Source organism: Leopardus geoffroyi, chromosome B3, assembly GCF_018350155.1.
Source record: "Leopardus geoffroyi isolate Oge1 chromosome B3, O.geoffroyi_Oge1_pat1.0, whole genome shotgun sequence".
In the NCBI taxonomy this organism is placed as follows: domain Eukaryota; kingdom Metazoa; phylum Chordata; class Mammalia; order Carnivora; family Felidae; genus Leopardus; species Leopardus geoffroyi.
Genome location: NC_059337.1, coordinates 116,563,296 through 116,579,408, shown reverse-complemented (window position 1 = coordinate 116,579,408; position 16,113 = coordinate 116,563,296). Strand labels below are relative to the sequence as shown.

General features: G+C 37.1%; 1 protein-coding gene across 7 annotated transcripts in view; it reads right to left on the bottom strand.

Annotated features, from left to right (window-relative positions):
• Window positions 1–16,113, bottom strand: part of PCNX1 (pecanex 1) — a 166,495-nt gene that overhangs the window by 125,894 nt on the left and 24,488 nt on the right. For all 7 annotated transcript variants that reach the window (XM_045451397.1, XM_045451400.1, XM_045451399.1 and 4 more), the window contains exon 2: window positions 2,042–2,250. In XM_045451397.1, coding sequence (XP_045307353.1) covers window positions 2,042–2,250 — 209 coding nt within the window. The remainder of the gene's footprint in view (window positions 1–2,041; window positions 2,251–16,113) is intronic.

Here is a 16,113-nt window from a genome sequence, read left to right as displayed (position 1 = left end):
AATAAACTGTGACATATAAATTTAAAAAAATGCTATAAACTGAAAAAAGTATTTTACACAAAATGTAAAGAATGTCCTTCATAAATATTTTCTCCATATCAATAGTAAGAAACTAACCACTAATAGAAATGTATACCAGTCACACAATATAAGTGACAATAATAACATAGGAAAAATACCTCCATTTAACTAGTAATCCAAAAACTTAAAATCAAACAATGAGGTATCTACCACAGTTTTGTCTAAATACTAAATACTCAATGTTGTCAAAAATGCAGAGAAAGCAGCCCTCAAATTGCTGGTCACAGTAAGTATAAAGTAAAATCTTTGGAATTTGACAACATACAATGAAAAACTTAAAAATGGAGGGGCGTCTGGGTGGCTCAGTCGGTTGAGCGTCCGACTTTGGCTCAGGTCATGATCTCACTGCTCGTGAGTTTGAACCCACGCCAGGCTCTGTGCTGACAGCTCAGACCCTAGAGCCTGTTTCAGATTCTGTGTCTCCCTCTCTCTGCCCCTCCCCTGCTCACCCTGTGTCTCTCTTGTTCAAAAATAAACATTTAAAAAAAATTTTTAAAAATATTGCAAAAGAAATGCTTTCACTACTTCAAATATTTTCTAAGTACAGTGACAGGCTCTGATTTAGAACCTGAAGTTCATAAGAAAAACAAGGCCCCTACCTTCAAGAAGCTTACAAATGCAAACAAATGATTAAGTAAGGCAATTTCAGATAGTGATTGGTGCTATGAACAAAATTATTACAGAAGTAAAATATCTGCTCAATGAACACACAGGATAATCACGTTGGGGTAGAGAAAATGTAACTGAAAAGGGATAAACAGGGGCACCTGGGTGGCTCAGTCGGTTAAGCATCTGACTTCCGCTCAGATCATGATCTCATGGTTCGTGGGTTCGTGCCCATGTCAGGCTCTGTGATGACAGCTCGGAGAGTGGAGCCTGCTTCAGATTCTGTGTCTCCCTCTCTCTCTCTGCCCCTCCCCCGCTTGCGCTCTGTCTCTCTCAGTCTCTCAAAAATAAACATTAAAAAAAATTTTTTTTTAAAGGAATAAACAAAGGCTTTCAATGCACTGGAAAAGAGAAGCATCGCCTTTCTTACAAAACGAGTACTCACTTTTCATATTATACTCAGTGGAAACATGACAGATTGGTTAAAACATGGACTTCAGATCTGATTCCTTGGAATATTTAATCTTTCACACCCTAGTTTCTACATCTAAAAATCAGGAGTAATAAGAGCACCTACCTCAGAGAATTGTTTTGAGGACTATTACATATGTCAAGTGTTCATACACTGTTTTTTGAAGACCTATATTAGTGGTACCTATCATTTCTATGAAGTCACAATAAACTTTTGACTGTGGATAAAGTAAATCCTTCAGTCAACACGAGAAAGGGGATGAGGCCAAGGTATTGAAGAGAATGTGACTGAGAGCCATAGGAGGAATACTGAACTGGGATGGAGAAAGAAAACCCCCAGGAGAAGGTGACAGCTATACAAAATTGAATCCTAAGAGGTCAGTTACGAAAAGATGGAGGGAAGAAACAGCTAAGTTGCCACGGTGAGAATATATCATTGAAAAATTTTACAATAGATTAAGTAAAAATTGCAGATTATAAATGTCAAGGAAAATGTCACAATTTGCTTAAGATATGTATACATTTAATTTATATATATAAATTCAATATAAATGCTAAGATTTACAAGCTATGCTTTATTATTTCCTTACACTGTTTTTCATTGGTTTTGGTCTTTGGTGTGAATAAAATATTTCAAAGTTATAACTGGTATAGCATGCTATTAGTAATAAGGCCATATTTAATCCCCCAGATATGCCAATTAGCTTTGCTGGGGTCTAATGCGACAATCTGTACCTGTCATTATACCTCTAATATAACGGGAAGATCTGGTGGTAAGATCGAACACAGCCTTAAAACCACATATCAGAGCAGAGGCACAACACAATCATCACATCACTGTACACATGTAGTGTAAAAACGGAGTGGCAGGAGTTTTCCTCACCTCGGTCCATTACTGTCTTTTCTCCTGGTTGAACAGTTGCCTTGCTCAGCTTTGGCTCGCTGATCTGGGAACTCATTCGCACTCCTGTCTATAACTTCTCCGGCATCAAGTGCTCTGTGGAGTCGATAGTTGACCATCTTCAGAACAATGAAAACAGCAGCTATCACAGGACAATAAACTGCTACTATAATCATTGAAGAAGGAAGAGCCTTGAAGAGAAAGAAAAAAGATAGGCATTTAAAAATATTGTATATTTTATTCAATTAGAGAAATCTGTAACTAAAATGACACACACAAAGCAACAATTACGTTACTAGAACTAAGTTGCAAAACTATAAGACAGCACTGCCCAAAACCATAGCCACCAGCTACATGCAGCTACTGAGTATTTGAAATATGGTTTGTCTGAACTGAGATGGGCACTAAGAATAAAATAGCAATGGACTTTAATGATTCAGTATGAGAAAAAAGAATGTAAAATATCTCAATAATTTTTACATTGATTACGTGTTGAAATAACGTTAAGATTATACTAGGTTAAATAAAGTACATTATTAAACTTGTTTTCATCTGTTCCTTTTTACTTATTTTTAATGTGGCTACTAGAAAATTTTAAATTACATATGTGGCCTGCGTTACATTTCCACTGGAGAGCGCAGTGTAAAGTCCATGCCAAAAAGCTTATGATACAATTGGAGAGTTAAATATCACATTACATAATACACGAGTAAGACAGGAATGTGGTCCAGATATAGAAGCCCTGTTTATGTGCCCTCTGTAACTTTGTTTAGGATATAAACATTCTTTGGGCTCTACAAAGCTGTTCTAGTTAGAACTGTTAGAAGAAAAACCTTTGAACTAGGACTGTAAACACAGATAAGACATGGGAGACGTGCAAAATCCAAACAAGTTTTCTTTTTAATACACTTAAAAACTGTAGCCTGACAAATAAAAGAATACAGAACAGAATCAAGCAAAAAAAAAAAAAAACAGATTAACTGAAAAAACTCCAATGCTTCCTGGGCATGAAGACTGCAGACCTGTCAGACTTGAGGATCCACTGGTGTGGATCTGTCTCCAGGGGTGACAGGTGTGGAGGCCACCCCACTTGGGAGGCATGGCCTCAAGAGTCACTGCTGGCAGAGACTATATAACGAGGTTCTACTTATGCCCACTTAAATGAAACACAAATCACTCTGGTGTCTGTAGCTCTAGATTTTATAAGGTTTAACCTCAGTCATCTGACAACATGGTTCCAAACTTGCTTAGAAAGATAACTTCGAATTGCTTGAGATGGTGAAACTAAAAAAGGTCCTGGTGAACCAGGTAGGTTTACAATACAAACGTAATAAAAGTTAAAAAAAAAAAAAAAGTTATTTGGGGTGGGGAGAGAAAAGGAAAGTGTGGGATGTAATTGGGAAAGGAAAATAAAAGTAAATCAAGCCCACAGTATACTACTTTTGAGTTGTAAATGGGCATAATAGGTATAAGTTTGGTATTTTTAAAACTTGGAATAAGAAAGCCTTCATTTTAGCATATCTATCTAAAAAAATTGAACCTGTGATCCCAATTTAAATGTCACTGAATGACTGATTTAGGCTTATAATTTTTTTAAGTTTGTTTGTTTGTTTGTTTGTTTATTTTGAGAGAAAGAGAGCAGGCGAGGGACAGAGAGAGAAGGAGAGAGAGAATCCCAAGAGGGTGATGCAGGGCTTGATCCCACAAACTGCGAGATCATGACCTGAGCCAAAACCAAGAATCGGACACTTAACCAACTGAGCCACCCAGACGCCCCTAGGCTTATGATTTTAAGTTGAAAAATGTATTTTTAATGTTTGTTTGTTTATTTAGAGACAGTGAGCCCGTACAAGTGGCAGAGGGAGAGAGAAACAGGGAGAGAGAAAATCCCAAGCCAGCTCCATGCTGACAGCACAGAGCCTGACTGAGGATTTGATCTCACAGTGAGAAACATTGGACCTGAGCCAAAATCAAGAGTGAGATCATGACCTGAGTTGAAATCAAGAGTTTAACCTACTGAGCCATCCAGATGCCCCCATTAAGTACAATTTAAATTAAAGGAGTCTTAAGCTGTATTAAAAAAAAAAAAAAGCCAAACTCCCAAACATAGTTGTTAAAAATGGGTTCAATTTGAGTGTGAAACTGTTTTAATTTATAACTTTAATAAATCTAATTATTTTTGTAAAAAGACAAAAAACAAAAAATCCCGAATAACCTTTTCTGAGCAGAAGATACACATACTTAAACTGACAAAACAATTTCAAACACAGAAACACATACAGACACATATACTACTTACAGTATTTACAAAAGTTCTGCATAATGCTGGTTTCTATACAAGATGTTCACATAAGAATTATAGTTCTTGGTAATCATTTAGTTTAACACCTTCATTTTCAGACAGAAAATTGAGACCTACTAACTTTGAAAGACTTAGCCAAGATTACTCATCTTAGTAACAAAATTAACCAAGACTTCTCATGCCTGTGTCACTGCATGTTTAAGTATACACCAATTCCAATTCCATTTTAAATGTAAACTGTCAATGCAAAGTAAGTCAGAATTCCATCATTATTCATCATAGCCCAAATTAAGATAAAGATTATTGATTATATTAATTAAGTGGATTGAAAGAGAACAAGTTCACGATTGTTACTCAGAGTAGTAAATTCAGTGGAAATGTTAATGGCCCCTCCAAATGGGAAAAGAGAAAAGAGATACCTTAATGCTGAATGGTCTATCGTGTCTGCCTCTACAAAGAGTCAAAGATTACGACTGCTAAAACAGATTGAAATAAACTCTCTCCCTACTATTATACTGCTAACAGTAGCACATGACTGAATGCCAAGAAACATACTAAATGTACAGGATAAGGACAGAATTTCTTTTTAAAAAACACTGAACAGTGAAAAGGCAAAGTGAAATAAAAATTCAAGTGACCATTTCATACCAGAAACCAGTATCAGATAATGAACACTTGTATTTTCTACTCTAACTACAAAAGTTATCCATTTATTTTACACCCCGTGGTTTCAATGTTTAAGCCCCATCAATGGTTACGCTGGAGGCTTCTAGGTGACAGAGAACAGCTGTTCTATCAGTTCCACTTTTCCCAGGAGGGATAAAAATGCATGGACGCACACTGGGCTGTTGTGTGACTTTATGTAAACGTGTTCTTCTACTTAACTTAGATTACTTCACTGGGCTCTCTGCTGACTCCAGCCCAGCGGACAGTATCAGTATGATCATAAATGTATCATATATTTTTTAAATATTTTAAGTTTGCTTTTTATTTTATTTTTTATTTATTTAGGTTTTTAAATTTTTTTTTTACATTTATTTTTGATAGAGCACAAGTGGGGGAGGGACCGAGACAGAAGGAGACACAGAATCCGAAGCAGGCTCCAGGCTCCAAGCTGTCAGCACAGAGCCCGACGTAGGGCTTGAACTCAAGAACCACTATATTGTGACCTGAACCAAAGTCGGATGCTTAACCGACTGAGCCACACAGGCGCCCCTTTATTTATTTAGTTTTTAAAGTAGGCTCCACACCCAACATGGGGCTTGAACTCACCACCCTGAGATCAAGAATCACATGCTCTACTGAATGAGCCAGCCAGGCACTCCTGGCAGGTACTTATTGACTTAAGGTTAATTATGTTTCATAACAAACAATACTTTAATATTTTCAAAGGTCATGTTTCGTCCTAAGTTAGACTATTTTATCACAGATGTTATCTTCAAGTTAATGCTGATGCAACCAAGCCCATTAAAGATTTTAGCATATAGAGCAAAACTTTAAAAATTTTAGAATATAAAAGAAAATCTTTATGACCTTAGGATATTTCTTAAGCATGATTCTCAAAGTATACACTATAAAGGACTGATAAATTAAAATTAAGAACTTCTGTTTGAGAGACACTATAAACTGAGTGAAAAGACAAGCTACAAATTAGAAGATATATTAAAACATATATTATTATGTAGGCATACATATGTGTATATTTATGTATAAGTACATATGTAATATATAAAGAATAAAGATGTATAAAATCAGTAACAAAGAGGCAAACAAACCAATGAAAATAAAGGACAACAGACAGACCTAACACAGAAAAAGATATGATAAAAACAACACATGAAAACATGTTCAACTCCATCAGTAATAAGCAAAATAGAATTTAAAACCACAGTATAGGGGGGCACCTGGGTGGCTCAGTCAGTTAAGTGGCCGACTTCAGCTCAGGTCATGATCTTGTGGTTCATGAGTTCAACCCCCATGTGGGGCTCCATGCTGACAGCCCAGAGCCTGGAGCCTGCCTCGGATTCTGTGTCTCCTTCTCTCTCTCTGCCCCTCCCCCACTCACATTCTATCTCACTTCCTCTCTCTCTCAAAAATAAACTAACATTAAAAAAAATTTTTAAGCCACAGATTAGGGACACCAGTTGCTCAGTCAGTGGAGCATGGGACTCTTGATCTCAGGGTTGTGAGTTCAAGCCACATGTTGGGACTACAGCTAGCTTAAGAAAAAAAGAAAAAAAGAAACCACAGTATGTCATTTAACATCCATCTGTATAGACAAAAATTAAGTATGGAGAACCAGACCTCTAGTAAACTACTGGTAGAAATACAAATTGAAAAATAAATCACTGAAGATCTAGCAATTCCGAAGTATAAAACTGATATGAACTCTTGTACATGCAATCCTAGAAGACTTTTATCCCCAAAATGGAGCAAAACCTCAACTGAAAACCAAGAGGAAAATGGAAAGCTGTAGACTAGTTACCAGTGTGGAGCAGGACAATGAAAACTACAGCCAAATGCAGCAACACTAATTATACAAATACAGTATGTATTATATTCCAAATATAAACTTGTGCTTTGCTATATCTTCCTGATTTTTTTGGTAATGATACTTCTTTTATAATTAGAAGAGCTAAAATTTTAATAGTGAAAAAGTTTTCATATTAGAAAAAGAATATATTAGCTTTCATCTTTTACACAGACATGATCTATATTCATCTCAATAATGGATGACTTAGTAATACATCAAGTTCCAATCAAGGCAGTTTTTTACCTTACTCCTTATCTGTAAAAAAGTATTTTAACTCTCAATCACACATCCCGAATAATGGCACAAAGTATGAATGGCTGTCAGATAGCTCTAGATATTCAAATCAAATACAGACCCAAAAGTTGCGGTAAGCCTCCTACGGAGAACTGTGTTAGATACTTTTAATAAGATCACCTCTCTTAAAAACTGGATGGATAAAAATGCCAAAAACTACAACGGGGGCAGCTGGAGGGCTCAGTCGGTTAAGTGGCCAACTCTTGATTTGGGCTCAGGTCATGGTCTCAGGGTTCATGGGTTTGAGTCCCACATTGGGCTCTGCGCTGACAGCATGGAGCCTGCTTGGGATTCTCTCTCCCTCTCTCTCTGCCCCTCCCCTGCACGCACACCCTCGCTCTCAAAATAAATAAAATTTTAAAACTATAATTATCATATTTGATCTAGCAATCCTACTTCTGAGTACTTATCCAAAAGAATTAGAAGCAGGATCTCAAAGAGATACTTGTATACCCATGTTCACAGCAACAATATGCACAATAGCCAAGAGGTAAAAGCAACACAAATGTCCATCCACGGATGAACAGATAAACAAAATGTGGTCTATGCATATAATGGAATAGTATTCATCCGGGGCTCCTGGGTGGCTCAGTTGGTTCAGAGTCCAACTTCGGCTCAGGTTATGATCTCACGGCTTGTGAGTTTGAGCCCCGCATTAGGCTCTGCGCTGACAGCTCAGAGTCTGGACCCTGCTTCGGATTCTGTGTCTCCCTCTCTCTCTCTGCCCCTCCCTGCTCATGCTCTGTCTCTCTCTCTCTCAAAAATAAACAAGCATTAAAAAAATTAAAAAAAAAAAAAAAAAGGAAGGAAATCCTGTCACAGGCTACAACACAGATGAACCTTGAGGCCAATAAGCCACGTGAAATAAGTCAGTCACAAAAAGACAAAATACTGGATGATTCCACTTATATAAGGTATCTAAAGTAGTCAGATTCCTAGAGATAGAAACCAGAATGGCGGTTACCAAAGACTAGCAAGAGGAAGAAAGAGGGAGTTATTTAATAGGTATAGACTTTGTTTCATAGTATGAAAAAGTTGTGAACATCCAATGCACAACAATGTGAATATACTTACATTACCAAATATACTTTCAAAATGTGTTAAAGTGGTAAGTTTTATGTTAAGTGCATAGTTTAATCCCTTAAATTCTGATAGTTGATGCTTAACATAAAAAAAAACGATTAATTTCAGTCACAAGTGATAGGTTCAAGCTATTCAAGATGTCAAATATATTTCTGATGGGACTCTTGAGAAAGCCACTTGGAATCACAGAAATAGTCATACTAGATTTTCAGGCATGAAGTAAACTTATCTTACATTACATTTTATCTTACATTTTATTTCAAAAACTCAAGTGAGTAATTCTCCCCTATGGCTAGCACAATGCATGGTAGAAAAGCAATCTTTAATACAATGCTCACTTTATGTGCAGCAATGTAAAGAAAGACATGTACTATCTATGCTTTGTGTTAGATTCATGATTTTCACTATATTGAACACCACTGAATCAAGATCTGGAAGCATATGGTTAACAAACGAGTATTTCCTTAATATATTTGTAGCTATTTTCAATCAGAATTTCAATGCATATTTTCCAGTTCATGTTACAAAGTGATTATCAGCTACATAACACTTAATGACAACTAACATTTTATACTTAGATATCAACTGACATCTAATAGCTAGTGATGACCATGGGCCAGGCACATTTCTAAGTACTTTATGTATATTAACTCATTTAACCCTTAGGATCACCTCATGAAGTCAGCACTGTTATTCTTCTACTATTACAGGCAGAGAAAGTGAGACACAAAGAGATAAGTAATTTGCCCAAGATCTCAAAATGAGACATCAAGGAGCCGCTTGACTCCAGGGTCCTCGCTCTAAATCATGACATCTAACTGCCTCTAAATCAAGGTTGGCAAACTTTTTCTGTTTAAAGCCAAACAAAAAATATTTCATACTTTACAGGTCACAGAATCTGTCGCAGCTGCTCAACTCTGCTGCTTGAAAGCAGCTCCAGACAATATATGAACACATGAGCATGGTGTTTTCCCATAAAACTATTTATAGACACTGAAACTTGAATTTCATATAATTTTCACACAGAATGAAATATTACTCTTGTTTTTTTTCAACCACTAAATATGTAAAAAAAAAAAAATTCTTAATTGATGAGCCATACAAAAACTACATGGGCCACATTTTGCTAATATCTGTTCTGAATGAAATACTCTTTTCTCCTTTAACCACCAAACCAAACAAAACATCATCATGCACTTCTCCCTCATATATGAGAAGTATGAACCTATAATCTCCAACATCACCAGTTTCATCCAACTGTGAAACAAAGTAGCTGCTAGAAAACAATTGTTCTTCACAATGTAGGCCCCCAAAATCAAGTCACATTCAACAGTGTCATTTAATAAGAAAATTCTGGAAGTCACTCATCTTCCTTGCTCTCCAAGCAAAACAACTATTATTAATGTTAAAAAGTAGGTCACACGTTTTTAAGTATATAGTATACCTGTTTTTTTAGAAGACATGACATTTCTGAATAATGCCTGTTTTTGGTATCTTCTCTTCAATGAGAAAATTTATTAATTTGTAGCAGAAAACACTGGTTTGGGGCAATTGTGGGAAAATTCCATTAGTTCCATAGAAATCACTGGAAAAATGATTAAAACTTCAACAGCTTGGGGGTGCCTGGGTGGCTGAGTCCAACTCTTGATTTTGGCTCAGGTCATGATTTCACAGTTTGTGGGATTGAGCCCCACCATCAGACTCCACCTGACAACATGGAGCCTACTTCAAATTCTCTCTCACTCTCTCTGCCCCTCTGCTGCTCACGTTTTCTCTCTCTCTCAAAATAAATAAACATTAAAAAGAAAAAACCTTCAGTGGCCTTATATAACTATTTGACAAAGTTACGTGACAGAAAACTCACTAGCGACTAGAGGCCAAGGGCCCATCAATACAATAAAGGAAACTTTTTAGGGGTGCCTGGGTGGCTCAGTTGATTAAGCATCCAGCTGCAGCTCAGGTCATGATCTCAGGACTTGTGAGTTCAGGTCCTGTATCAGGCTCTACTGTTAGCACAGAGCCTACTTGGCATCCTCTGTCTCCCTCTCTTTCTGTCACTCCCTAGCTTGTGTTCTCTCTTTCAAATATAAACAAACACTAAAAAAAAAAAAAGAAAGAAAGAAAGGAAGAAAATTTTGTTTTTTAAGAAAAATTTTAAACAGACACAAACACGAAGACTATATCTGTCTCTCTAAAAACGTAGGTTAACTGTAGAGAATACTGAAAGTAAAAACTATTTTTTTTGGTCAGTCTTTAAAAATACAAATACATGTATGGAAACCAATTTGACAATAAATTACATTTAATAAATAAATAAATATAAATAAATAAAAATAAATAAAAATACAAATACAGGTCACATCTTTACACCGCTTCCTAATTTGGTATGTATTTCACATTAAATGTGAAAATAATAAATGTGAAGACATTGTATTAGACATTTTCCTCAAAATTTTTTCACTATAAATTCATAACTAATAAATACAACTCTCATTCCTCTGAGGCCTTTCTTTGCTGCCTTGTGATACCTGTAGCTCAATATACAGCTATAAGAAAAAGTTGAGTAGCAGTTTTGTTTCCCAATTCAAAACATTACATTCGTTCTGATTATTCTTTTTAAATACATGCTTCTCTGCTTGTGTGGTCTGAGATCTTTGAATGTTGCCAACTACCAAAGTAGCTGGTGCTTCTAGTAAGTTACAACAGAGACAATCACTGACATATTTAGAGAAAAACTGAACCTAAATCTTTCCTAGCTTGAATGTTGTCCGCTCTGCCAATCTCCTGTAGAAACGGGAGTGAAAATTAAATGACAGAAAAAATATCTGGCAAATGAAAAGTTTGGCATAATTTGAAAGCAGTACGCCTCACAGTCTAGGCGGAGAGAGGAAAAAAAACAAAACAAAACAAAACCCAAACCCACAGGTTCTAGTCCTGTCCTAAACCGTAACTTCCATCCGTCAATAACACCTGAACTAACTTTTCTTCACACTTTTTCAGAAGGAAAACTAAAGAGTTGTAACAATAAGGAGCGCTGCCTTCTTCCCACAGTCTGCCCCCAAATCAGTCCGTGCCACAGCTGTTTCGGCTGGGTCCAAATGACCAACGGGACAAAGAACCAAGAACCACTTTTTGTAAAGCTCTATGAGACAGCCACTCGGCCCGGGGTTCGAGCTTTCCTACTGACAGACCTGAAGCTGGGCAACCTGCCTCTGCGTATGTACTCTGGTGGAAAATCCCTTTCGGCTTACTGACAAAAAGAGTATCAATGGATAAGCTAATTCCTACAACGTGCAGAACCGTTCCACATCTGTACCACCTTTCGTTTCTGGCAAACAGAGAAAATGCTGGCAACGAGGGAGGAAGAAGGAAGGGCTCAGCAGAAAATGAGGGTCCATTAGGGGTAAGGAGAGAGGTCAGATCAGAGAGGAAATGAATGGTTTTAAGCCTTCCAGTTTTCACATACAGGCTGCCCCAAAGAACTTTAAAAAGGCCTTCATATCCCAATCATGGCTCTAGGAATTCAGGCCTCTTGCCACAGCCTCCTTCAGGGATGGAGGTAATAAAGCATTCCAGGCAGGTATTTCATTTCCGAAGAGAGGGCTGAAGAGGGAAAGGGACAAGCACTCCCAGGGCTGAGAGGCAAGCACACTTTCCCGTAGAAAAAAACACAAAAATAGAATTTTCTGTAAATCCAACTACACAGTAAGTCGAAGTGACTTCAGAGGGCCAACTGGGAACCTCTGCAACAAACCCAGAATACACCTTCCCCAAAGGCAACTAACTGACTTACAAGTGAAAAATGAGAAGTTGAGCCAACCCATATTTCTGCAGAAGTTTACGGTTTATTTGTAAATATTTTAATATGAATAGAATCATTAAAAATACTAGATACTATCTTTTAGATCTGTTTATATTTGTATTTTATATTTGTCACTCTATATTTGTATTTACATTTTTAGCTACAGTTGAATGCTATTCTTAAGGAGGTAACATTCAAAATGCATTGCATACTACCCAGATGAAAAGGGACCAGAGTAATATAGTACATACAAACTCATCATCAACATATATGTACTAGGAGCTAGAGATGGGCAGCTTAAAATACATATGAAAAAATAGGGCACAGATATGAAAAGGAGAAACAAAAGTAAGGATGCATAATGATGGACTACAATAGCCATATACATTTTATAGGAATTTTCCCATACTTTCATTTTTCCCCACAAAAATATATATATGTATATATAACAATGTATAAATATATACAGAATTATAATAAACATATTTAGATTTACTATTTGGGAATATATACTCCCAAATATGATTATCCAATAATCTAAACTATATAGATGGAATTAGTAATTAGTGATTCACAAAAATCCTTTCCAAAACCAATCCATCCTCTTATCCTCTCCTATGTGTTGAAATGGGTTTTTATCTATTTTTTATTTTATTTATTTATTTATTCATTTATTTCTTGAGAGAGAGAGAGAGAGAGATAGAAAGTGTGCACAGGGACTGAAGCAGGCTCCATGCTGTTAACATGGAGACCAACCCTAAGATCATGACCTGAGCCAAAATCAAGAGTCGGACACCTAACAGACTAAGCTTCCTAGGCACCCCTGAAATGGCTTTCTAATGAGATTAAGGTACCTATTCCCAAACCAGCAAATAGCAGCCAACCTAAAATGAAAAATAACTGATACGTCTGGAAATTTTAACTGGCTATTAAACTATGTCAGAACAGCAAATAAAAATGGAAAGGTAGAGATATTTACGCCTCTACATGAAAGAGACTGGCACAGATTTATCTTTCAACATTACCCAGATAGTATTATCTAGAGACTGAACTCCATTCTTCACCAAGATTCCCAAAATGAAATCTGAAAGAATCATCACGTAAGAACGTAACTTGAAAAGCACCAATAATGTTTTGATTTGCAAACCTTTCTCTGAGTAAATCTAACCATCCCAGAAAGAGAACAGGATATCTCATGCTGAGAACAATTTTGATTCGTATTTCTTTTTGTAAACTGGTAACTTGACATTGTGGTGTATAAATCATTCTTTTATCAGTTTAACCAATCGCTTGACCTATTTCTTTATTCCATTTGTTTCTGATATATTTTACTGAAACAATTTTGCCAGGATTCATAATAAGTGAAAGTAAGAATTCATTAACAAGGTCTGTCAACATGACTTTGCAGTTTTGAAAAGTAGCAGCTAGGTTATTACCTCGCTGAGGATATATTCAATAGGATTATCTTTAGGCCAATATATATAAAATAACGGGATTCTTCTTGCACTGATTTACTACACTCTTATAGATGAAGTACACTGTACAAGCACAAAATAAATAATACAATAGTTCAAATATAAGGCTTAAAAATGAAAATAACTCCGTCAATAACCAAAGTATTAAGCAAAAGGAATAATCAAACTGTGAAGGAAAAAGTAAATGTTTTTATTTTACTTATTTTTTTTAAGTTCATTTACTTGTTTTTGAGAGAGAGATGGAGAGACAGACAGAGGGAGCACGCAAGCTGGGGAGGGGCAGAGGAGAAGAGACAGAGAGAATCCCAAGCAGGCTCCACACTGCCAGCGTGGAGCCTGATGTGGGGCTCAAACTCACAAACTATGAGATCATGACCTGAGTCGAAACCTAGAGTTGGACGCTTAACCAACTGAGCCACCCAGGTGCCCCAAAAATATTTTTAAATAAAAAATTAACACACACCAAAAATTAGGTTATTGAAAGTTATTTGTGTTCTTTCCTGTTTCACTAAAATTTAGTGGCACAAACTGCAAGCTGAGATACTAATATAATGCAAATCAGGAAGATGCATAAATTAAAAGCATATTAGCTCTCAAGAATGTTAACAGAAGCCATATATCACTTTGGCCTAGCTCGCTGAATTGGCTTGAAGCAGAAAGATGGTACTGCATGTCACATAATCCATCTCTACCCTTAAAAGTAAACGCTAGAGGCACCTAGATGGCTCAGTCGGTGTAGCGTCCCACTTCTGCTCAGGTCACGATCTTGAGTTCGAGCCCCACATCGGGCTCCGCGCTGACAGCTCGGAGCCTGGAGCCTGCTTCGGATTCTGTCTCTCTGCCCCTCCCCTGCTCATGCACTGTCTCTGTCTCTCTCTCTCTCAAATGTAAAAACACATAAAAATTAAAAAAAAAAAAAAAAGATATGGCCTAGTTCTTTAAATAAATAAATAAATAAATAAATAAATAAAGTAAATGCTAAAATCAAGCAAAGTATCAACACACTAGATTTAAGGTGAGGTAAATATGCCTAACAGAAAAAATGAATTAAGAAGTGAATACAGCATACTTAATACCACCATTTACTCAGTTTCCATAAAGACAACTCTGACACAACTTAACTCATTGAATATGAGCTTTATTCATTCATTCAACATATATTTACTAAATACCTAGTAAGTCCCAGATACTCTTCTAACGAATGATAATACTGCAATAAACAAGATCTTTTTTTTTTTTTTTTTTAATTTTTTAAGGTCTATTTATTTTTGAGAGAGACAGAGACAGAATGCAAGTGGGTTAGGGGCAGAGAGAGAGGGAGGCACAGAATCCAAAGCAGGCTCCAGGTCCAAGCCATCGGCACACAGCCCAACGGGGGGCTCGAACTCACAAGCTGTGAGATCATGACCTGAGCTGAAGTCAGACGCTCAACTGACTGAGCCACCCAGGTGCCCCAATATCATTACTCTTCTGGAGTTTCTCAGAAGAATGACTAATTTCCTGTTCAACCCAGCGCCAGGTACTTTAAATGGATTATCTCACAACAATCCTTTGAATAAAATACTATTATAATCTCCATTTTACAGATAAGAAAACTGAGGCAATGAAGTCATCTGTAGGCAGCAAGCAGTAAAAACAGTCTAAGTCCAGTTGTAAGAATCTGAGGGTTTTTTTAAGCTTATTTATTTATTTTAGTAATCTCTACGTGTAACATGGGGCTTGAACTCATGACCCTGAGATCAAGAGTTGCATGTTCTTCCAAGTGAGCCAGTCAGGTGCCCTAAGAATCTGCGTTTCCAACCACTAGCACTAGGCAGTCTTCCCCCCAAAGCAGTGTTTCACAACTTTTTTTTTTTATTATCGTACTAAGGAGTCTTTCCAGACATTTTTTTTCCTAATCACTCCTGTGAAATAATAGAAAATATATACATTGGTTTCTGTCCCTGGTTCCTGGCACAGAACTCCTAAAAAACCCTTGGAATTCCTTAGTGATAACACCTAAGTCCCTTGGAATTTCCTGGGTGATAGGAGTGTCTTTGTTCTAATGAGGTAACTGTTGGTGGGCTCCTGGATGGGGGCTGGTTACCAGAAAGACCAAGCCATGATTAGAAGCTTGGGATTTCCAGAGGAGAGGGGGCTGGAAATGGAGTTAATAATTGATGACGCCTACGTGATGAAGCGTGCACGAAATCCCAACAGTATGGAGTTTGGAGAGCTTCCAGGCTGGTGAACGTGTGGAGGTGCCAGAGAACGGTGCACCCAGAGAAGACATGAAAGCTCTGTGCCCCTTCCCACACATCTGCCTTACATATCCCTTCTTGCTGGATGTTCATCTGTATCCTTTATCACATCCTTCTGTGATAAACTGGTGAACAGTAAATAAATTGTTTTCCTGAGTTCTGTGAGCCACTCTAGCAAATTAACTGAACCTGAGAATGGGGTCATGGAAACTTCCAATTTGTAGGCAATGGGACAGAAGCATAGGTGACAACCTGTACTTGTTACTGGCATCTGACCTGGGGGGAAGGAGACAGTCTTGTGGAAATGGCCCCTTAACCAGTGGGA